At 37.9% G+C, this 24,093-nt stretch overlaps 2 protein-coding genes across 18 annotated transcripts in view; both read left to right on the top strand.

Annotated features, from left to right (window-relative positions):
• neo1a (neogenin 1a) overlaps positions 1-24,093 on the top strand; it is a 629,602-nt gene that overhangs the window by 353,778 nt on the left and 251,731 nt on the right. The gene's annotated exons all lie outside the window — the stretch shown is intronic.
• The window catches only part of myo9aa (myosin IXAa), an 84,116-nt gene that overhangs the window by 30,980 nt on the left and 29,043 nt on the right, over positions 1-24,093 (top strand). For 5 of the 7 annotated variants that reach the window (XM_046033327.1, XM_046033326.1, XM_046033324.1 and 2 more), the window contains exons 4-12: positions 2,737-2,836; positions 4,553-4,606; positions 7,429-7,526; positions 7,835-7,961; positions 9,120-9,209; positions 12,838-12,954; positions 13,345-13,479; positions 22,172-22,293; positions 23,279-23,420. In XM_046033327.1, coding sequence (XP_045889283.1) covers positions 2,737-2,836; positions 4,553-4,606; positions 7,429-7,526; positions 7,835-7,961; positions 9,120-9,209; positions 12,838-12,954; positions 13,345-13,479; positions 22,172-22,293; positions 23,279-23,420 — 985 coding nt within the window. Of the gene's footprint in view, positions 1-1,214; positions 1,336-2,736; positions 2,837-4,552; positions 4,607-7,428; positions 7,527-7,834; positions 7,962-9,119; positions 9,210-12,837; positions 12,955-13,344; positions 13,480-22,171; positions 22,294-23,278; positions 23,421-24,093 lie in introns of those variants that run through there. The other 2 variants (XM_046033329.1, XM_046033325.1) reach the window with 2 other exon arrangements.

Genomic DNA, 24,093 nt, shown 5'->3' with positions numbered 1-24,093 from the left:
AAAGCCTTTTTATCTGAGTTTCCCCAAAGTGAGATCCATGAAGTGAATTGAGGTCTTAAGTGGGGATGACACTAATGTGTTGGATAGGCTGGACGGTGGGGCAAGGGTTAACCTCTCCATGGGGGGGCTCGCAGGGGGACCCCTGCATCAGCAACCTCTTATCGAGATGGATTGCTGACTTCAGGACCATAAAGCGCGTGTGTCTGTGTGTGTGTGTGTCTGTGTGTGTATTCCAAGAGGCCCTTGGCCACACAGCTGCTGCACACTTTTGACCACTAACCTTTATGCAGCGAGATGCTGTCATAGTAAAAGTGCACACACAGTGTTTCCCATTAATAAAAGAGACTATGGCGGACTGCCACAGTCTAATTTGCCCCACCATAGTTTCAAAATGCACCGAAAATATTTTTACACATCTCATAATAACATTACAGACCTCTAACGTTGTGTTTTGTGGGCGCTGCTCTGCGCTGCTGTAATAATAATAATCTTTATTTGTAGAGCACTTTTCAAAAACAAGTTACAAAGTGCTTTAACAAGTGTAAAGACAATAATACCCAAGAGACAATAATACAAAAACAATACAAGATAAAAGCATGAAAACATTGAAAAGACTAAAATACACATTTAAGATAAATATAAAAATCGCCTCACAGCAAGAAGGTCGTGGGTTCAAACCCCGGTTGCCCTGGCCTTTCTGTGTGGAGTTTGCATGTTCTCCCCGTGTCTGCGTGGGTTCTCTCCGGGTGCTCCGGCTTCCTCCCACCATCCAAAGACATGCAGTCTAGGTTAATTGGCGACCCTAAATTGTCCTTAGGTGTGAGTGTGAGCGTGAGTGGTTGTTAGTTTATGTGTGGCCCTGCGATGGACTGGCGACCTGTCCAGGGTGTACCCCGCCTTGCGCCCGATGTCTGCTGGGATTGACTCCAGCCCCCCCGCGACCCTGTATGCAGGATAAGCGGTTGACAATGGATGGAAGATCAGGAAAGGCTCTCCTATAAAAGTATGTTTTAAAAAGGGAGTTCACTGACTAAGCTGACCTGATTTCCTCGGAGCTTCTGACAGGTAGCTACAGATGCCAACGCATGCGCAGAGTGCAGATTACGTCAGCAATTACGTCAGCGATGACGTAATCTGTAAGGTCGCACACACTTTGGCATCCGTCTCGAGACAACCACTTTTCTCTTGAGTTAACTACGGTAACGTTAACGGTATGTTTCTGTCACTCGTTTGTGAGAAGGCGATTAAGCTAGCCGCGCCTAAATTTGGAGAGAGCATGTATTAAAGCCTTTATGGTAAATCCACTGCAACGGACCAGTGCGAGCTGACAGGCAGGTTAGCGACTTTGTCATTTTCTCTTTTTATAAAGACAAGTGTTGCAGTATGAGAGTCCTACCTGAAGAGAGGCCTATGAAGTCTTCATGTTACGCGACACAAGAACCACATACAACATAATTTATCAAACTGGGTCGGACTTGATGATTTTAGCGTGAGGATACACATGTGACAACGCTCGGTTTTCAAAATAAGGTGTCTATACAGTAAGGAAATAAGATTAATTGGATTATATTCACAGAAAATATAAAAAATATCATTTGTCCATTTAAAGTAAAAAGAAAACAACAATAAAATGTTAAGGAAATTACTTATTTTTCTATTCTATTTTGTATTCTTTGATTTAGGGTTGACTTTTGTTGTTTCATCACCATTTATAGCTAAACAATGGGTTTATGTTTAAATAGTTTACTAGAGCACAACATTGTTTACAAGAGTGCAGAGTTTTTCATAGATAACCTCAATATTTTTGCACCAAATTATGCATTTAACGTTAAAATGTACAAAATATTCTTCCAGGTGAAGAATCAAGAGGGTCCAAGGCCCACCCACCACAGTCTCTTAAAATCCTGTGGGAAATACAAACACACTCATACACACAAACAAGATGATATACCACAGCTGTCATAGTTCTTTTTCTAGCTTTTGGTTTTGTTTAAGCCACATTAGCATTGTGGCTCTAGGGAATCAGTAATACATTGTTCTGTCCCTGCAAGTAATGGACTGTTTGCCACAAAAGGTAGAGACATTCACACTCTCTAGATCTTTGGTGAACACCTGATGTTTTCTTTAGCACCAAGTTTCTCAGTTAACAAGATGATACCTCTAAAATCAATAACAGATTTCCCATAGTCATTTCTCTCTTTGTAGTTTAATTTAATACCAACTTTTCATGCTAAATTGCTGACATTACCTTGCTGACAGTCTAACATGCTAAACATGCGGTTGTTGAATATGCTAAATGTAAGGGTGTTACCGGGTGTTACTAGGCTGTTTGCATGACAACATAATAAACAAAACATTAGCAGTCTGCCATGCTAACTCTGCACATATAAATGTTCTGCTGTTACTAACTAACATTTTGGTATTTAGCATTTCTTTTAGCATTTTATCCTAACATTAACTGCTACGCAACTACTATTGTAAGCTAACATGTGAAAAGTTAACTTCCTAACTGAAGGCACGCTTAAAATGACCACCGTACAGTTTTATTTAGGTCACAGCATTATTATTACTAGTGTGTGTCATTAGTTAGTAATGTTTTTTTACATGGTATGCTCATAAAAACACATTTGGATTAGGTAACAATAAAGCTTGTTTTTAGTTTAAATGGTTAGTTTAAATTTAACTAACCATAAATGGAAATTAATTATTTAACCCTTTTTTAAATCTGTTTTTTAGAAACTACCATGTGTTTTACTACCTGCTGGCAGGATCGAGTGAAGAAGAGAGGAAAGCCTTTCATCTCAAGAAGCCTGAAGAGTACCATTACCTCAGTCAGGTGGGAGCTTCATGATCAGACAAAATAAACTTATTTATTTTAAGTAATCTTGCCTAGGTTTGTCCTACACTGATCGTTGTCTGTTTTTTTTAATGTCTCTGTGTTTTGGGTTATGTGTTGTGATGTTTTTGCCATAATTTAGAGTTGTGTATGTTTGTCTGTGTCTGTATTGGTGTCTTCTTCCAGTTCTAAGAACCTAGCAAATCAAGTACAGTCACCTCTGTGTCTCTGCAAACAGGAAAGAGAGAAAATCAGGACACAAAGGAAACACATTCCACTGTTGGTGGCTTTTTCATTCACTCACTCACACACACATCCTCACCCCTACACCACCACTGACAAACACACACAAAGATGGAGACAAACATAGTGTTTGTCATTTGTTTTTGTTACTTGCTTTGCCCACATTGAAAACAGGTTTCACATAACCATGAAACAAAGGCATATTAAATAATAACACATACTCACACTTTAAATGTATGGAATGTGGATGTTGTGTAAAGCGTGTTACGTCTTTTTTTCCGAGCTTTGACAGTCACACCAAGACAACCAAGGATGTGCACCTCTCCTTCAAAATCCTTACGCCTACGCAGAAGAGAGCAGAGAATTCCTTTCATTCCTCCCAGCCACTGACATGCACATGCAAACACACAAACACGCATGCAAACATAAATACATAAACACACTCTTGCACTCTGTTCTTTCTCTGCCCTGCACTTGCATTGCATCTCTCTCACCCTATTGTGCTGTTTTCATTCATTGTTCACACCTTGGTCCTTAATCATAACTCACTCTGCATCTTTCAGTTAGCTCATTAACAATAAATGTGCATTTAAAGGTCCGGGAAGATGTATTGGCAGAATATGGCTAAAATGGAATATAATAATCATAAATACGTTTCCATTGATCAGCTGAAAATAAGAATCATTGTTTTCGTTACCTTAGAATGAGCCCTTTATAGCTAGAGACTGCTAGATGTCACTAAATTCTACCCACTCTACCTTTAACTGAACAATGTCCAAAGCAAGCCTTAGGCTTTTAGCTTGATTTTCTGATTTTGTAGCAAACAGGATCATGTGAATCTGCTTATTACAAAGCTTGTTTATTACAAATGTTGCTTTTCAACAGCAGATTCTGAAATCTCAGATGGTATTTGCCTTTCCAAACAGACAAATTTTAAAACAGTTCCTGATCACAAACTGGAACACCACGCAGTGCAAAAGTTACTTTAAAAAACTGAAGCTGAACGCTGTGGTAGATTCCAAGATTCTCAAGCAAGTTTAACATGTCTGCAAGTAGGTTTTGATGCCTTATCTACGTAAAGGGAAATCAGCCCTAAAAACTCAAAGTATGCCAATCATTCATTCTGAACTGAACATCTGTGTTACAAATCTGCAGCTTCATTCCACCTTCTGACTCTGCTTTAATGACTTAGTCATGACTTATCCTTATTTAGTGTCTGTGAATGCTTTTTGTGTGCATACATCTGTCTCATCAGTGTCTATATGCCTTTGAATGTTTGACTTGTGTCTGATTGTGAGTGTGTGTCTGTATGTAATGAACAGAGCTGTAAAGTTCAGCCATCGCTTGTGTCTTAACAGCACGTCCTTCCATCACTGTTTGTGGCGCATAAATCGGTACGGTATGTGTTGTCATTGGAATGCTGCTGTGTAACCGTAACCCAGCCCCCTGTAAACTCTGCCTTAACATTTCCAGATGACAAAGTCAACCCGCCAACTGCACTGGGACAGTTACAGTGAGAGTGAACCGGTCAGTATCTGTGCCTTAGCTGTGTGTGTACCGCCCTTTTGTCTGTACATGTTGGAGAAGTCACCTGAGCACTTGCAGCTCAAGCCACACTTTCCCTGCACAGTTGCACCCCCCACCTACCCACCCACCTCTGCTCATTTTGTTGCTTTCCTGGTTTGGTTTGGGTAGCGTTTATTTTAGCTTTGTTTGTTTTTCGCTTTTTCCTGTTGTGCTGCTCCTCTGAGTTATGTTGGTATGTCTAGTCATATCCTGGCCACTGTAGCTGCCTGTATTGCTGTAACCTGTGTGACTTTTTTTGATCATTGACAGTGCAGTGTTTTTTACTACCAATAGTGAAATCTCCCATGCTTAAGATGAGGTCCTCATTAAGTTACTTTAAAACCACTGCAGGTGCCATGACTTTATATTGAGATATTTTTTTCTTGTCATCTCCCATATTCTATTACAATGGCTGAACATTTCTCAAAGACCTGAAATTATATCAGTAACTATAGGATTTTGTTTCCAGGCTTTTTTTGTATCATTTACGTCACATTTACTGAATGACATTTGGCAAAGGCTCTTAGGCTCAGGCTTAGGAGGGGCTGACACTGCTGCTCAGTGATGACTAAGACTACATATTAAGATCAAGTTAACGTAGACACTTGACTTAAATCATGTCATGTTAATAAATCCAACAGACAGACAGTGAAACATGTGTGGCAAACAAACAAATCTCAAAGACAATACTTCCATTTAAAGCCAATCATACTTTCCTTTCTGTACAATAGATTACCTTCTTGTAGAAATGCAAGCGATAGTTCTGGTTACTGTGGATTAGGGACACAACACATAGTAGGAAACAGTTATAAATTAGAACCATAGGTAAAACAGTGAGCTAGTAAATTACCCAAGGTCAGAAAGAATAAAAGAGAATGGCATCTTTCTAGAATCATCATTCAACAGACTTAACAGTACAGTATCTCTCAAAACGTGGCCTGAATAGAACATAATGCATTTCAACTACAAGACGTGTGAGTTTTTGAACAATGGACTGAGTTTCAATCAAAGACATTGTTCACTAACAAGTTAACGACTGCGCTACGGTATATTTTTTTTATGCTCATACCTCTGTGTTGCCACAAGTTATTTGCCCAAAGACACACCCTCACCTCTTGTCACTGTATCTGATTCAAATCACACTCACCGCTCTGCAGCAAAAATGCTGAGATTGCACAATGTCAATGATCAAAAAACTCTTCTGTGATTTGTGTTGGGATTTTTATTTATGTTATTTTTGTGGTGGGCATTAAAGTTTCTGTTCATTAACACATGTATGTAACACTGCATGTTGATTCTTGAGTTACAGTTGATTCATTTTCTGCTCCTTCTACCTCAGTGAGTTAACTGTATATGGTATACATGCATAATATAATAGAAAAATTATAAATATGCAGTGCCTTCAGTGTCATTAGCACTGCAGCAGTGATCTATGATGAGTAATATAAAAAGGAATTAATGCGTATTTCAGTATTTCTGAATTTGACATTTGTTTAATTTTTTTTCAACACAGCAGGGAAAACTGTATGATCACACATCATGTCAGGAAATCTTATTCTGAACTGATGTATTTTAATCATTATGATGATGTTTTATGTTTTTTAATAACATCTGGAATCCTCTAACACCTTTTTACTACATTGGTAAATTGTTTTCACTGGAAATAAGTTTTAAGAAATGTTTTTTTTTTTTAAATGAATGTAGATTTTCCTGCCATGGAAATGTAACACTAGAGTCGTTAATAGGTCAGTGTGAGTCTCTGCCGTAAAAGCAGAGAGTGAGGGAGGCAAGAACGAGTCACGTTGGTTTAAGTTTGAGTCTCACATTTGGAGTGTGTGTCTTTCTGAGGCCTCGGTATGTGATAATTATGGCAGCCATAGTGGAATGGGCCCATAAAGAGCAAAGTGCAGACCTCACATTACGGTGGGTTTATGTAGTGAAAGACTGTGTAGTTATGTAGTTACATCAAAGCATGTGTTTCATGTCTGGGAAAAGCTCTATGCTCTTGTCATAAACAACTAATCCATATCCACATTTATCCACAAGTTTAGTGATTCTCGTGTGCATTTGCTTGCTAAAATATATTTCTGTTATTTGATACATAGTATTTAATACATTTGTTTTTTGTAATAACTTCAGGATTCTAGCGCCTGTGTTGTCAGTGACATCTGGTCTTCATGTGTATTAAATATGCTTTCTTATGTAAACTTGCACATATAAGCGCCTTTCTGCACACACAACTGTTGTTGCATCAAAACAAGCTCCTCCTGTGTCTCCCCCATGCTAGTTTAGCTTGTCGTCAATGACTCAAACACAGGAAATAAATTGGAGCTCCTCTCGGCTCTTTTGCCAGCTTGCCAAATTTCTGTGGATTGGTTTAAAGGGGAAGCCAGGCCATTTTCCACTACATGAGCAGAATCTGCACAAGATGCAGTTCATGAGACGCTCAGCACATCAGACTGAAATTTGTTGCTGCTGTGTTTGACCGCCAAGCCTCTTAATGATAGCTTATTTTAGTATGAGTCATTCATTTTGTCTGCTTCAGGCCAATCTGTTTTTTTTTTTTGTTTCAGCTGCAAAGTAAACTAAGAAACTATTTTAAGCATCTTTGTTAGACACACTGTAAACATGAAAAACATTTGGGCACGGTGTATGTCAACAGTCTTTAGTAAGTCCTTCTAAACTTCATAGTGACTTGTCATTTGCTCTTTTGGCTTCCAGGCCGGTGTGTTGTAACAGCTGCTGTGTAAGTCTGATAACACCAGGTTGTTGCTTTTTTGCAGGACTGCTTCACAGTTGAAGGGGAAGACCTGAAGCATGACTTTGAGAGGCTTCAGCTGGCCATGGAGATGGTGGGCTTTCTTCCTGCCACGCGGAAACAGTGAGTGACACACACAGTCTGCAAAGAAGAAATTATCATTACAATAAAAACAGGAGTCGCATATATACTGAACAGTACCTATAAATACAGTATATCATTTGTTGACACCCCAGCCTTGTTTTCCACCACATTTTCAAGTCTGCAGTCACCAGTAACATAATCTCACTTTCAATTTTATCATTATTTCAATCAAGTCTGAATGAATAAAATCAAAGGATCCCACAGATTGAGAGTAACTGCAGCTACAGACAGTTCCACAGTATTTTTCCAGTGCTGTGCATCTCTTTAACGTGTCCTGAACTGTTTAGGATCTTCTCCCTGCTGTCGGCCATCCTTCACCTTGGCAACATCCGCTATAAGAGGAAAACCTACAGGGACGACTCTATTGATATCTGTAACCCAGAGGTGCTGCCTGTCGTCTCAGAACTGCTGGAGGTAAAATATTATACGTGGGAGTTTTTATTGCTGCACATTCTTAAAATGTGTGTTTACATCAAAAAAGACGGATGCTGTCGAGGTCTAGTGTGATACAACTGCTTTGACTGCGTTTCTTGTTGGCTTGTATTGCCAAAAAACAATAAGAAGAGACTTTTCATAATTGCAAAAAATCATAAAGATCAGAAAAAACAGTGACTGGTTTAAATATTGCCGCCTTATGTAAAAGTTTGGTTGAATTAAAATGATTTAGCTTTATTTATTACTCTAAATTATATCATGTACAAAGACACCTTTCTATTTGTTGAATAAATAAGTTCCCAGTGACAGGAAGTTCAACAGGACTTGTCCGCCAGCACTTATTCTTACATGCATTCTGTCTGTCTCTGAGTTAGTCACTAAGTCAGTCATTTGCATGTGTTCCTCAGCAGACTAATTATGTGTCGATACATACAAGACTCTTGTTTCAAAGTGACTGGGCTTTATCTCATAAGTCACAAAGTTTATCACTAACTGTGTTAACTTTGTCGAGTGATGTTGGGAAGGTTGAGACAAACTCTGCATATTACTGTCCATCTAAAGGAGTCTGAAGTAGTTAATAAATACATGAGGGGCCCTTGTGTGTACATTACAAGTGACAGTTTGATATTATCCTAGTTATGTGGTTTAAGTATTGTATTACATAATTATGATTTATGGATCATTAGCCAATTTAGTGACTAGGCTCTCATTGTATTCAACTTCCTTAATACAATTTAGTAGCTGTGTGTTTGTTGCAGAACCATCACATCTCTCCTTTTAACCTAACTTCTGTACTAACGGGATTTTTGTGGGACACTAAAAACTGATAAGGAGAGGACAGTTTTCAGAACCGTGAATGTTGGTGCTGTAGATTTTTAAAAGCACCTCTTCAATCTTTCACCCAGTACTTTAACGCTGTTAAAGATGAAAGGGAACTTGAATAGAAAGTGTCAGATTTCCTTCGAACAATTCAAAACTCTGTGATGATTCATGATTCTCAAGTCACTCACAGTACAAAATGTTGCTGTTATTTTGGATAAAAGTGTACACATAAATACACTGTATTAAATGATGAGTTTGTCATCTTTTCAGTGGGGATGTAACTCATTTTACTTTGTCTCTCGCTGTTGTGACCAGGTCAAAGAAGAGATGCTGTTCGAAGCTCTAACAACACGGAAGACCGTTACTGTTGGAGAGAAGCTGATTGTTCCTTACAAACTTGCCGAGGTGAGACTGTTCTCCTATAGTGCTAACATTAAATATTAAACTAGTGCAGTATTAAAACATGCTGAATTTAGACATGCAAATACAGGAAAAAAACACAATCGAAGTTCCAGATGGTGGAAGTCCTTACATGTAGAAAAACAAGCATGCTGCTTTCCTGCTCCGAAGTATGAGTAGACCAGGGAAAATCTGGAAAATTATACTTGTTCAGTGCAGTCAGTAGTACTTATCGTAAGTGATCAATACCTATGTTATTTCCATCGACCATCACTTCCAAAGAGTGTCAATAGCTAAAAATGTTTTGAGTCCACACTTATGTTACATTTTGTTGAAACGTAGTTTTTAGGCCAAGTAAGTTTAAATTTGTTGTTGTACACCACAGCAGCTTTTGATTTCTCTAGTGTGTTTAAAAAGTAAAAAGATTACTCAAGACATACTACTACTACTAAAATAAAAGTAGATTTCCGTGTTTCCAGTATTGCACTGTAGTGTCCCACAATAACACTATATGACGGGACTGCTGACAGCTGGGGAAAAAATGTACTAATTGTGAAACGGCTCCAAGAAGAACTCGTTTTTGGAAAGACAGTTTGCTGTCTCTTTGTGAAGTCTGATTGGCTGTGGGATTTGAACTTCCAAGTACTGACGCCCAATGGTTTAAGTACTTTATCACTTTTTGTTATTGTAAAACAGTTCAATATTTAAATTTCTTACATACTGACTTAAAAAATGGTAAACTATGAAGATTGGTTTATAGTTCATATTATATACTGCAGTACGGTAATAAAGTCAGATCTAAACATACATAGATTTTTGTATGAGTGTATGATTTTAAACAAAATATCATACTCAAAGTCCGACTAAAGGCATTTTGCCAATTCAATAACCGCTTCGTCTCTTCAGTCTGACCTAGCCATGTTTACAGGACATTGCCGGATCTACTCCTGCTCTCTCGCTCTCTCGCTCTCTGCAGCTCTTTGAGTCTGTGGCCACACATGAACACACATGAACACACAGTCACACCAGCACACACTTAGAAACACACACATGCACAAGCCCTTCAGTCTGTTTGGAAAGAAGGGAAGGCATTTCAAGTCCCTCTAGAGTTTTCATTGGGACCCCCGCTCTGAAAACAAACACACGTCATGGTCTGTAGATGAGAGCCATCTGAAAAGAGAAGAGCAAACAACATGGATACACAGGATTCACATCTGACATGCCTGTCAGTTACTGTAATTCACACAGGTTTTGTTAACTTTCAAGCTCGTTGTCATGCCTAAATATTTCATTTCCCTGTGTTGTCCAAGTATTTTCTGGTGCGCATACAGTCCAATGATTATTTTATTTTCCTGTACAAATTGCTCACAGTATATTCACCCAGAGAAACCGTCTCAGCAGTGTTTTACCACAAACTCTCCCATCAGATGGTGGCGCGTTACAGTCCCATCAAAACTGCAACAACCTCATAATGGCCTGTTAGATATTTAGGAGCCATTTCATATGAACAAACAGTGATTGTTTTGGTAGCGCACTGGGTGGTCTCTGTGTAAATATTGCTCTAACAGTCACAACAATCTCATTGCCTGTTAACTGAAATCATACACTTGAAAACCTCAAAGAAATCTGAGCATTTCTGTAATGAGTTTTCTCCATTTGGTCAAAGTTATGAGGCTTTTTCCTTCCTCGGAATGTTTTAAGTCCAACTTCCTTTAAATAATGAAAAGCTTATGGGTCATTAGACCATAGTATGTATGGAGTTCAAAATAATATCTGTCCTGACTCATGGAAGGCATATTTCGTCTGAGGTCGCTAAAAATATCCTGGTTAATTATTTAGAAACGAAGGAATTTTAACTTTGAGTGGCCACTTTATGGTTTGTTTTGCTTCTGAAGACCACGGCTAACCTATGCTGCAGCAAGGTCAAATCTTTCCAGCGGATACGAGAATCAGAGTGTTTTTGTCAAGTAATCTGTGTTTTTGAAAGAATACATAACATTGATCCAGCTCAGTATTCTTTATCAGTCTACACCAGGTTTTAAAATAGTGGGCAACATAATGTTTACGACTATGAAAGTAACTAAAGTGACATTAGGAAGACAACTTCTACATTATCCAAATATGTAATGTTTGTCATCTGAATATTATCTTGGACTTTACCAGCAGCAGAGCTGTGTTTAGCCTATTAAAGCTGATATATCCATTAGCCCATGACTGAAATTTTAACATTCTGCAACCTCGTCTATCAGAGCTTGGTAGATCATACATACTGTGCTATACTCAATTGGATTGCCAGATCTCAAGAGTCAACCTGATGAGTGTTAGGCTGGCTAATGACATTAATAATGGCTCAAGGGCACCATGCTGTGACACAGTGCAGTCTGCCAGCATGTCTGTAATGTTGACATTTGTGCCAAAGTTTCAGTACAGAATGTCAGTGCTAGAGATATGTTTGGGTGGTAGAGATGTCTGGTTATTCCTGTTTTTACATTTTAGGACAACCCATTCTACATTTTCCTTTATGAGTGCAGTGGCTTCTTACAGTACAGTGAACATGTGATTTACCATCAGGTAAAACTATAAATGTTTGATTATGAAGGAGAAATACAACTGTCTGCACATCTTGACTCCTTTTTTAATAACCTTTTTCAGACTGGACCCTTGTCTGAGTTTCAAATTTAGACCTTGATATAAATCCATTTTATTTTCTATCTTTAAATGCCTCCATTCACTGTGTTTTTTAATGCTCAACCTGTACAAAAGTACAGTGTTGCAAGGCCAAGCTGTAATGTATAAGACAGATGTGTGGAACGTTGAGCTTGAGCGGGTGACACAGAAATGATGCCTGGACTTGAATCAAGCATCATTTGGCACCTAAAGTAATGGATGATTCTTCAAACCTCTGGCACTGCACAGATAAGTGTCACAAACTTTAAGGAAAAGTTGGACATTATGGGAAATGTGCTTATTTGCTTTCTTGCTGAGAGTTAAGCTCAAGAAGATCAGACTCTCATGTCCGTGCATTAAATATGAAGCAGGATAAAGACCAGAAACAGTCAGAAACAGCCAGCCTAGTCCTCTGCAAAGTAACACAATCCCCCTCCCAGCAGTAGTTAACATGTTGTATCTTGTTTCTTTATAGGGGGTTATACGCTGCACTATTTCGTGGCAGGGATAGTCTGACACATAACCACCCACAAAATGGCTTTTGTTTAAATGTTTTTTATGTCATTTTTGGATTAAACAATTAGATAGGGCATGTTAATTAGTAAGCTTTAGAGCTGCAGGGGGAGTGGTTTCAAGCTTCTCCTCTTACTCTGCAAGAAAGCAAATAAGCGTATTTCCAAAAATGTTGAAATGTTCCTTTAAGGTATCACTTTGCCAAAAAAATTGCTAGTGCTAGATAACAAGGAAACAAATAAAAATGGAAATGTTACAGATACAGTTACAAATAAAAACATAAGCATATATAGTAAAAGGACAGTGGAATAAATTAGTTTCTCTCCTGTAACACTGTCCATGGAAATAGTTGTATCCCTCATACTTCTCTCTTCTTAATCAATAAAATGTTGTAAACTGAAATATTACCAGTGGGAGTAACACTAAAGAGAATACTGTATGTGTCCACCTCTAGGCTGGTACGGTGCGAGACTCCATGGCAAAGTCCCTGTACAGTGCTCTGTTTGACTGGATTGTCTTCAGGATCAACCATGCTCTGCTCAACATCAAGGACCTGGTGGAAACCACCAAGGTAGGATGACACAAACACATCAGCTGTCACAATCATGTGTAATAGAGTTAACTTCACAAATCAGACAGGAGATCAAGACATGAGTGAGTTGTATTCTTAAAGATTCTTCATGGAAGAATGGAAAATCTGAATATAGTAACTGTCACTTAAAATATTTTTATGAAATTATGGCTGGAAAATTGTCACTTTTACTCTAAAAGTCACTGCTGAGAACATTTAAGACCTTTAATGACAACATAGTCAACTTTTAGATGTAACACTTTCTGAGATTTTTAAATACTCATACTGGAGAATTTCAAAAAAACAAACTTTTCAATCATTGATGAGCAACATTTTAAGATTAAAGATTTAAAAAGAAAATGTTATGTTGTGTTTGTTTGTCTTCTCCAGATCTTGTCCATTGGAGTACTTGACATATTTGGTTTTGAGGATTACGAGAACAACAGTTTCGAACAGTTCTGCATCAACTTTGCCAACGAACGTCTCCAGCACTACTTCAACCAGCACATCTTTAAGCTTGAACAAGTAAGACGTCTCTTAAATATTCCTCCTTCTCAAAGTTGATGACTCTTAGGAACTGTCTTTCTATCTTAGGCTTTGACCGGAAGCTGAACTTCTGAGCTTCTGTATTACTGCGACTGTTATTTTAAAATATTGTAGATCTGCCCACTTAAGTTCTTGGGCTGCGACCATTTCCAAGGAAACCCTCATCCTTATCAGGCCACGCAGTGCGCATATATTACGACACAGAAACAATGGAGGAATTCTTCATCACATAATGCAGCGGGCTTAGTGTAGAAGCTGACAGCCGTATGACTCAACTCACCCCTCCCTGTGGCCAACCTGACTGAGGATGCATGTTCTCTTAAGTGAGCTGATTAACTTCAAAGTGCTTTTTAAAGTCATGAAATGTAAGATTTGCCTGTAAGTTAAACATTGTGTTTACCTTGAGATTGACTGAATCAGTAGCCTGCTCTGACATGTTTAAGAAGCTTTCATTCAGTTCATGAATTACGAGACATGAGGGACTGCGTCCTCAGTCATTCCTGTTTAGTACAAAGGCAGTTCACAAACCCTGTCTTACCCCCATGTCATAAATATGTCAAGACTTGTACTATAGATTTATGTCAGGAGGAGAGACTTTAAAGACTTATTTGTTTTGGAGATTAAGTGAAACTCAGAATTATTATGCTGTTGATTAAGGACTTGGCAGATTTTTCTTGTTAAGATGGTTTCAAGAATTTCAGTTTTGAAGCTTCGTAAAGCAAACAAGTTGTTGCATGTACATATGTCTTAATGCAGCCTCTGCAGGGAAGAAACATGATCATGACCCAAACTTTATCCACAGATGCTTTTTTATAGTTTGAAAGAAATCTATAAATGTATAATGTGCAAAACTTTAGGCACCTAGTCAGTCAGTACTTCATTTGCCCCCAAACATTTCTTTTAACTAGCAAACAGTCTTACAAAACATTTCTTCCACCCTCCCTTGTAAAATGGTTTGTGCTTGTAAACCGTTGTACCACTTGTAAAACATGTTTTAGATCAGACTGGGGTCTGGGGCCAGTAAAGGCCGTTACAAAAACCTTAATCTTTAGCATTTGTAAGTAGGCCGTGGTTGGTTTTAAGGTATGTTTAGGATCACTTATTCCTTTTTTCTCACAGACTCTGAGACTTCAGCTTCCAGTATTTGTTGATTCTCATTTAGAATCCCACAGTACTTCCTGTGCTACTGGCCGCTGCACTAACCCAGGTCATGTTAGAGCCAGCTTCGAGCAAAACAGTTGGCAAGGTGTTCTTTTCTTTAAATGCAGCCTGTTTTTTTCTGTGTTGCATCTTCTGTTTTGTGTTGTGAACTGAAAATATAGTATTTTGTAATGAGATTACATATATGGTTTTTCTTTTGATGGATGACAATTTTCCTCTCAGTCCTGTTGGATTTCCTTGATCCTCCAGATTTTATCTTGACATCATCTGTTCGGCAATATTACATTTATTAAAGAGCAACTTAACACCCTTTTTGCTGCCATTACAAATTTAAAAAATATATTTAAACCCAGAGGTGGACGTCTGATCAGGGGTTGAACATGACAAAAGAACATCATAGATCTTTCACAGATATTTTTGGAAATCTAGACAACAGAATTACTGTTTTTTTTCTCTGAAAAGAAAAATAAACTTCTGTCGTACTGAATGCTATAGAACGGAACCAGGAACAATTGATAGTCTGATAAAGTATCTGTACATGGAATTCCATTGGTTTGTTAGTTTTATTTTAAATTCGTAGTCTCAGATGACTCCTGCTTTGATGCTTACAATCAGCAACACATCCTCCTTCAACTAGTGGGGTGTAATGACATTTACTGTTCTGTACTGTAAATTAAGCCAAGTAAGAGTAAAGTAAAGCATTCAAATGTTAAGAAACAAAATGTTCAGTTTATATTAATTTTTATTTTATTAGTTATTATTATTTCCTGCAGAGGTTGTTTATACCTCTTTAACCTTGAAAATGCACAAAACATCCAGTCTGCCTACAAGTGGCTATTTCTTATTTGTTTCTGGATCAGTTTAATCTTACTGCACTTTCTACTTGAGCATATTTTGGCTTTATGTGTGCAGCTGCATGTGCTCCCATACAATGTGTGTTTGTGTCACAGATGTGTGGTTATTGACAATTGAATTCACAAAGAATGAATTGCAGCTGGTGATAGCACTATGAATTGTGCATTGCGTCTGCTATATGCCGCATCTCAAGGTCCGATTCACAAAAGATATTGCACTAATGATCTCACAGTGCAAACACGCCGCAAACACTCACACTTAAAATGTTTGTTTTTAAAGAGAATGTATACTAATTATAATTATAGCTATTCTAATTATCTGTTACCTCCCGCAGCTTTTTCATTTGTTTCTGTCTGCAGGATGACTCTTTTGTTTTTTTCTAACTCGTGGTTTTTTTTTTGTCATTGTTGTGTGGGTGCGCTCCCCCACTGTGATGTGCTCTTGCTTCGCCTGGCTACAATCACTGTTGCCATGATCACTGGAAAGTCTGGATGTGACACCCTTTATAAATGTGCTCAACTCTCTGAAGATGCTAATAATTTTTGCATGTGGTTATTAGCACTGGTGTTGGTAAATTTGTCATAAAAAGGGGCGAATTTTGTGCCAAATGTATGCATATTGCCTAATTTAAATATGTGCAAATAGCAATGGAGCACTGAGATGCTGTTTTCTTCGCAGTGTAATTAGGGGTGCATTTTACCCTTTGCAGGTGCTTTAAGAATTACAAATCTTTTTGTCCTACAGGTTTAGCAGGCGCAAAATCCGTGCAAGCCTTTTAGTTAATTCACCCAAAATATAAGTGTTTTGTCAGAAGGTTGAATCCCTGCAGTAAACAACCATTCAAACAGATAATGACAGAGCTGATGTCTCTCAACTTCCTGATGGGTAAAAACACTGCTGGAATGTAGTTTACACATTGACTCATTTGGTCAAATAATATTTACTGCAAAAGGCAAAAGTCCCACGTGTGCTGTTCAGCTTGACTATTTTGACTTGACTTTGATTGTACCTCAGGTCTGACACGTGTTTGCGTGTGCACAGTTATACCAGTGACTATGTTCTGTTCATTTACAGAAGTTTTTGTCATCAGTGTTTTCAGTTTGACAGAGATGTAGTCACATATACTAAGCCAGTGTTGAAACAATGGTTTACAATATATTGACCTCCACAACACTCAGTTACTCTGCATGTGAACAGGGCTGTGAAATTATGAATGTGTTCTCCAATTGATTTCTAATATTTTCCATGGATCAATCTGGTTAAATAAAGGTTAAATAAAACTATTAGTATTCCTGAATTTGTTTAGGCCACTAATTGAATAAAATCTACATTTTTGTTAAAATCTTAGCTTGAACAGGAACTAATGGAGTTTTGATATTATTACAGTTGATTAAAACTGATGACATGATCGTAGGAACCCGAGAGCATAGGAGTTCATAATGGCCTAAGTGCAGTACAGCATTAGTCGTGTGTGGAAAAATCGACCACTGAGGCAGCCTGAAAGCCTCTGAAAATGATTCAGCCAGAATAGGTCAACCAAGAGCTGCTTCATATTTCCGCTGAAGCAAGCTTCACACCCTCATCTACAGTTACATACAGTATATTTCCATTCATCTGTCAACCAGTGAGTCACTGTTGGAGCAGTTAGGGGTTAAAGGGTTTGCTTAAGGGCACATTGATGGTCATTTAAAGGGTGAAAAATTTCTTTTTTTCCTTTATTTTCCAATGTTTTCAAACAACCACTCTGCCATCACATTATTGAAAGACATGAAATGGAATAAGAGAACGTTAGTATAATTACATACTATAAATAATAATTCTTGACGGTAAGATGGTAAGAAGGCCAGTAGCTATTCTCTTAACTTTAAAATATTTTACCATGATGGTGAGAAGAAAGATTTCCATGATAGAAATGGGGAAGGACAGAGGAAGTTAGTAGTAGCAAATAGTTGATGGTTAATTTAACCTGTCTTCCTGTTGTTGCTCATCTACCTACAGTACTACACAGACCATAAATTCCTCTGTACTGGAGAAATTCCTGAAATACTCAAACATGACTTACAGACCTTTACACGCATACGCAGACTCATTAGGGCACTTATTACACCTCCCTTTTCTGTTTCACTGAATAATTTATGAAATTCCTTTTCACCCCTTTATGTTAACGTGACTGCAAGTTAACATGTCATTCTTATGTCTGAGTCAGTGGTGCTAGAAGCATTAAAATAATTTACTTTACTAGTAAAAGTAGTAATACCGCACTAGGGAAATACTCAATTACAAATAAATTCAATGCATTCAAAATTGAACTTAAAGCTAGAGTGTAGGACTTTTACACATACATGAACATCTGTTCAATCCCTTGCTAAATGAGTTTGCACAATGCTGATTAAGCCTATCGCCGCCATGTAAATCTCTCTGTATTCGCAGTATACCATTGTTTTTAAATCTGGTGTATCAAAGGTATAATTATTGGTTTGTCATTATGGGCGTTGTCAGTTTTATATCATTAACATGTAAACAATACTGTTACAGCTGGTTGAGGTGGAGCAATCTGAGATCTGAAATGTAACTGGGAACTATAGCTGTCAAATAAATGTAGTGGAGTAAAAAGTACAAAATTTACCTCTGAGATGTAGTGGAGTGGAAGTTCAAAGTATCTTAAAATATAAAATAGAAGAAATAGTAAAGTACCTCTAAATTATACTAAATGTACTTAGTTACAGTGGGGGGGGGGCCAAAGAGCTGTCCAAGGATGTCAGGGACAAGATTGACAATCGCCAAGCAGCTTGATGAGAAGGTGACAACAGTTGGTGCGATTATTCACAAATGGAAGAAACACAAAAGAACTCTCAATCTCCCTCGGTCTGGGGCTCCATGCAAGATCTCACCTCGTGGAGTTGCAATGATCTTGAGAACGGTGAGGAATCAGTCCAGAACTACACAGGAGGATCTTGTCAGTGATCTCAAGGCAGCTGGGACCATAGTCACCAAGAAAACAATTGGTAACACACTACGCTGTGAAGGACTGACATCCTGCAGTGGCCGCAAGGTCCCCCTGCTCAAGAAAGCACATGTACAGGCCCGTCTGAAGTTTGCCAATGAACATCTGAATGATTCAGAGGAGAACTGGGTGAAAGTGTTGTGGTCAGATGAGACCAAAATCGAGCTCTTTGGCATCAACTCAACTCGCCGTGTGTGGAGAAGAAGGAATGCTGCCTATGACCCCAAGAATACCATCCCCACTGTCAAACATGGAGGTGGAAACATTATGCTTTGGGGGTGTTTTTATGCTAAGGGGACAGGACAACTTCACCGTATCAAAGGGACGAAGGACGGTGATTGTCAAATCACCGTCAAATCTTGGGGGAGATCCTCCTTCACTCAGCCAGGGCAGTGAAAATGGGTTGTGGATAGGTAATCCAGCAGGACAATGACCCAAAACACACGGCCAAGGCAACAAAAGAAATGGCCAAGAAGAAGCACAATTAAGGTCTTGGAGTGGCCAAGCCAGTCTCCAGACCTTAATCCCATAGAAAGTCTGTGGAGGGAGCTGAAGGTTCGAGTTGCCAGACGTCGTCCTCAAAACCTTAATGACTTAAGAGAAGATCTGCAAAGAGGAGTGGGAAAACATCTTTCTTGAGATGTGTGCAAACCTGGTGGCCAACTACAAGAAACATCTGACCTCTGTGATTGCCATCAATGGTTTTGCCACCAAGTACTAAGTCATGTTTTGCAGAGGGGTCAAATACTTATTTCACTCATTAAAAAGCAAATCAATTTATAACATTTTTGACATGGATATTTGTTTTATTTGTTTTTTTTTGTTATTCTGTCTCTCACTGTTCAAATAAACCTACCACTAAAATTATAGACTGATAATGTCTTTGTCAGTGGGCAAACACTGACAAATAATCATCAAATCATTTTTCCCCCACTGCACATTCCACCACTGGTCTGAAAACCAATGGTGAAAAAGCACCCTGGTCACTTTTCTGTAAAAAAGTCACATCAGCAATCTTCGGCCGGACCAAGTCAAACAAAGTCGTATCATTTTCAATACGCCACAAGTCTGAACTGAATGCCATCAGATTAACATAAAGGCAGCAGTACGTTTAACATGCAGGGAGAGAGAGAGAGAGATTAAATCTTGTAATGATAGTACTTTCTAAGATCACTGTAATCTTCATCTTGTATGCATAAAGAAAATAAAATGTATTTAATAAACTATGGAACACCATAAAAGAGCCAATCCTCAGTTGGATTCCTCTCAAATCAGTTCAGTGTTTCAAAACAATTTTCCTCCCATGGTGCAAGCAGAGTAGAAGTCTTAAAAAAAACTCTGACCAACAGTCTTTCTTTGTAGTTTTAATTTTTATTCATACCAACTGCATGGACAACAGCATACAAATGCGAGAACATGAGAATTAAGCGAGAATCTCAACTTTACATCCTATCATTCAATGCTTGTGCACTGACAGAAAATAGGCAGCAGAAGTCGCTCTATAATAATGTTAAATTATAATATTGATATGTAAATGTATTGACGATGGTTATTTATTAAGACTTCAATGACTAAATATGTTTGATATCCTACAGCGATGCAGCCTGTGAGTCTTCTTCCAACTAACATTTTATCTTTGGACTTTTATTCATTATATAATTATGGAGCACTATTAACATAAACTTTAATATCATCTATAGAGAAGTTTTGGAGAAGCTGAGTCTGTACATTTTTGAGACACGTTTTGGTTTATTTTCTTGTTGGTTGAATCAAAATAAGAGTGAATCACAGCTGTGAAGATGATTTAAAGGCATGTTGAGGAGTTGAATACAGTATCCTGTGCAATGTAATGCACGCCAATACAACACCCCCACAAACCACAGCTTTGTGATTACCAAAGAGCTGAGTCAGAACCCACACAAAGTAAATATTATAGGCTTCACAAACATTTATTCCAGGGCTGTTGTATTGGATTATATTGCACAGGTGTTTGTTTTATACTTTCCAGCCTGTGTGTGTGTCTCAATTCTCATTAAAAGACACAAGAGTAAAAATAATCACGTTCTAAAATGTTGATATTGTGAAAGGATGCAAAGACAGATGTGTTCTATATTTACTGCTTTAACTTTATTTTTATTGCCCCGAAGGGCAGTTGGTTTGCAGCTAGACATTAAAACAAAATAGGTCATGAGTACACATATGAACATAAAACTTATCAAATAAAAAAATGATTCACTTATACCTTTTGTTAAAATCTTGTTATTTCCTCCTTCAATATTTCTAGGAAAGATTTTTGTTAAAGATTTTATTTTTACATTCAAGTTAATGTTTTATAATCAAACAAGAGTTTAAAAAAAGGGATATTGAAACTGAGGTTATGAGCAATAAAGCACACTCTTGCTTAGTTCAGTACACACAGAGGTTTTGCTGCTACAGCCTGCTTGGTGTGGTATGACCAGCACCTTATCGTGACTAATGAAGGCAACATTTAGATATTTGTTGTTCTGTAATTGACAGTAGTGAGTCAGTTTGCTGACTGGATGGTCTTCTTGTGCTATTGTTGTACTACTACTACTGCTACTTAGTTAGGATTTTCAATTTTCCCGCAGTTGGCATTTGTTGCTGCTTTAAATGTTTCTGTAGAAGTTAAGGACAAATGGATATTTTTCCATGGACTATACAGTGTCATTGTCTCAAATAAACAGCCCTTCCTTCTGATTCTGTAATATATCCAAAAGGATGAACCAGCTGGAGCTGTTCAGTAGGGGAGTAACAGCTGGTGCTGAAGAATATTTAGTTAAAAACGGTGAAATAAATCGAGAGTGGAATGTGCTACAGAAGTATGCTCTCAAACTGTAGTAATCTTAATAAAATATCAAATTATTTCTACAAGAATGGCCAGCAGCAGGCTTAATCATTTGGTTTTATTATTCCAAATACCGAAGAGGCTCATCTACCCTTACTCTTCCCTTTTGTAACTATATTGTCTTCAGGACAGAAAGTGGAGTAAACAACAATAATTAACTTGATTTCCCCCCAGCCTTCTGACTTTAGGGTAATGAGAAGAGACAAGAGAAAAGGAGACTCCAGTGATTTTTATTAAACCTCCCCTGGATTAAGGTCTTTATTGGTTAAATCTCTTTCCCAGGAACTCAGGAAAATAACATGTATGGGGTAGAACACTAATGCATGCTCTGAATGCTTCTCTCATCATTAAACCACCAAGAGGCAGGACCATATCTGGAGAGTGTTTTACTGCGTGGGGAGACAACTTGAAAGCATGCATACGAACAACATAGTTGCTTTGATTGAAAGATTTAAAACAGCCCAATCCACATACTGTAGGATCTGTTGTCTCTTTTTGATGGCAGGTTGATAATTCACATTTTTATTGGAGCCAATGTATGTTGATGTACTGGATGGCTTCTGGCCTAAAATTATTTTTTTCCTGACTTTAAGACACAAGACTTTTTCTCTTTCTGTTGTTTCATATTGATGTGATGAAATTAGGCACGTACAACTGTTTCTATACAGTAGATGCTGCTGACATATTCACTTAATTGCAACATGAGAAATGCAGAGAAATGTACATCAAATTACAATACTTTGAAGCAAAGTATAATTGAAGGTTTGTATTGTGTGTCCCTGCAGGAGGAATATAGAGCAGAGGGCATCAGCTGGCACAACATCGACTACATCGACAATACAGGCTGCATTAACCTGATCAGCAAGAAGCCCACAGCACTGTTCCACCTACTGGATGAAGAGTGCAAGTGAGTTTAACTAGTTCATTTCTTTGGAAACTAATAAAATTTTTCTGTGTGTTAAACCATCCAGTGGTTCTGGCATTCTCGTGGCGCTTTCATTGTGAAGGGAAATCTATTCTTGTCTTTCTGTCAGGTAAAGCGACCAGCAACTCTTAGAGGAGGCACTTGGTAGTCTTCAGCCTACCTGAAATATGTTAATAACTGCAAAGCTCCATAGAAAAATGGTTGTATTTGTGACTGCCCCTGTACATTATAGGGACATTGACATACAATAAATACATTTGTCCATGTATTTCTGCTAATATAGTGTTTAAAATGTCATCAAAGTGTAAGATGAAGTTCCCTCGAATGTAAACCCTCTAAATTTGTAAATGTAATCCTTTCAGGTTCATGTCTGTACTGTGACTATTTTTACTAACACTATTTCCTCCTTTATTTCCCTCTTCTCCATTTGGACTCTGAATCGAATTCCTTCCACTTAGAAAAGCTGGAAAGCCCTGAGTCTTTGGCTGTGTTATTTTGTAGCTCAGGTTTCACCCTGTTCCTAAAACCCCTGGTGTCTCATTCTTCCTCTCTTCTCTTCCTGTAAGCTGTTGGTTTTCTGCAGAATTGCTGGCTGATATTAAAGGACTAGAGGGAAATCGGAGCCAAGATCATCTTTAAAGGATAATCTTCAACCTGTGGTGTCAGAGGATAAAATGTCAAAACTAGTTGCAGATCAGACAATGTTAACTTACCACGTTTCCAGTGGTCCATCATAAGTAGTGTCGTAGTAACTCTTGTTGTGACTGGATTGTAGCCTGGTGGAAATGTAAAGTCTCAAATTCATTATTTTCTGTGGAGATTATTAGATCAGTCTGTCAAGCATTTTCACTGGGTTTTATACTGCAGTATTCATGATGCGATTGACAGCTTTAAACAAATGTGTCAACAGTTTTTATTAAAAACCTATTGTTGTTCAAATCAAAATATTCTTTCCTTTTTATTTCAGTTTCCCTCAAGCCACCAACCAGACTTTGTTGGATAAGTTCAAGAGGCAGCATGAGGGGAACAGCTACATCGAGTTTCCCGCTGTCATGGAATCCGCCTTCATCATCCGACACTATGCTGGCAAGGTCAAGTACAGTGTCAAGGTCAGTGTAATCTTCACTTCCACACCTAGTTATTGATTAGACAGAAAGGGAAGAGAAAGTTCACCCAATCCCAACTTTATTTTTGTTCTTTTTGAGCTTTTGGTGTGGGCGGAAAATTGTTACAACTAGTAATGTAGAAGGATCTGGATAACATCCCCCTAAAGAATTGTAGTTTGGTGAAAATAGTTTCTTTCTCTAACTTTCGACTTTGATCAACATGTGTTTTCCAGTTTATTCAGTGGGTTTTAAAACAGCACCAGAAGGATTTCTAACTTTTTGGACTGAAATGAAAACATCTGCGCTCTCTTTAAAGTGGAGGTGGAAGTTACACACAAAAAAAAATGTAGTAAAACATGTTTATAAGGACTTTGTGGGACATCATGTCACATTAATATTACATTAAATAGTGATTGTTGCTCCTAAATGTGTCTTGCATATCTATAAATATGACATTAAATAAAGCGTGTACTAATGATGGATATAATAACTTGTATGAATAAGAAGTGTATTTGTAGAAATACAGTTTATTACTCTATGTAATAAATTATAAATAAATATCTTCCCTGAATAATACAGCTTTTAAATTCTCTTGAAGCCAGGTAAAATGCAGAACACACATAGACCTGAAGATAAAACATATTAATAATAAAATACATAAACCCCCCCCCCCCCC

This window comes from Micropterus dolomieu, linkage group LG20 (assembly GCF_021292245.1).
Source record: "Micropterus dolomieu isolate WLL.071019.BEF.003 ecotype Adirondacks linkage group LG20, ASM2129224v1, whole genome shotgun sequence".
NCBI lineage: Eukaryota > Metazoa > Chordata > Actinopteri > Centrarchiformes > Centrarchidae > Micropterus > Micropterus dolomieu.
The sequence above is the reverse complement of the archived record's forward strand: the minus strand, read 5'-3'. Positions and strand labels throughout refer to the sequence as shown.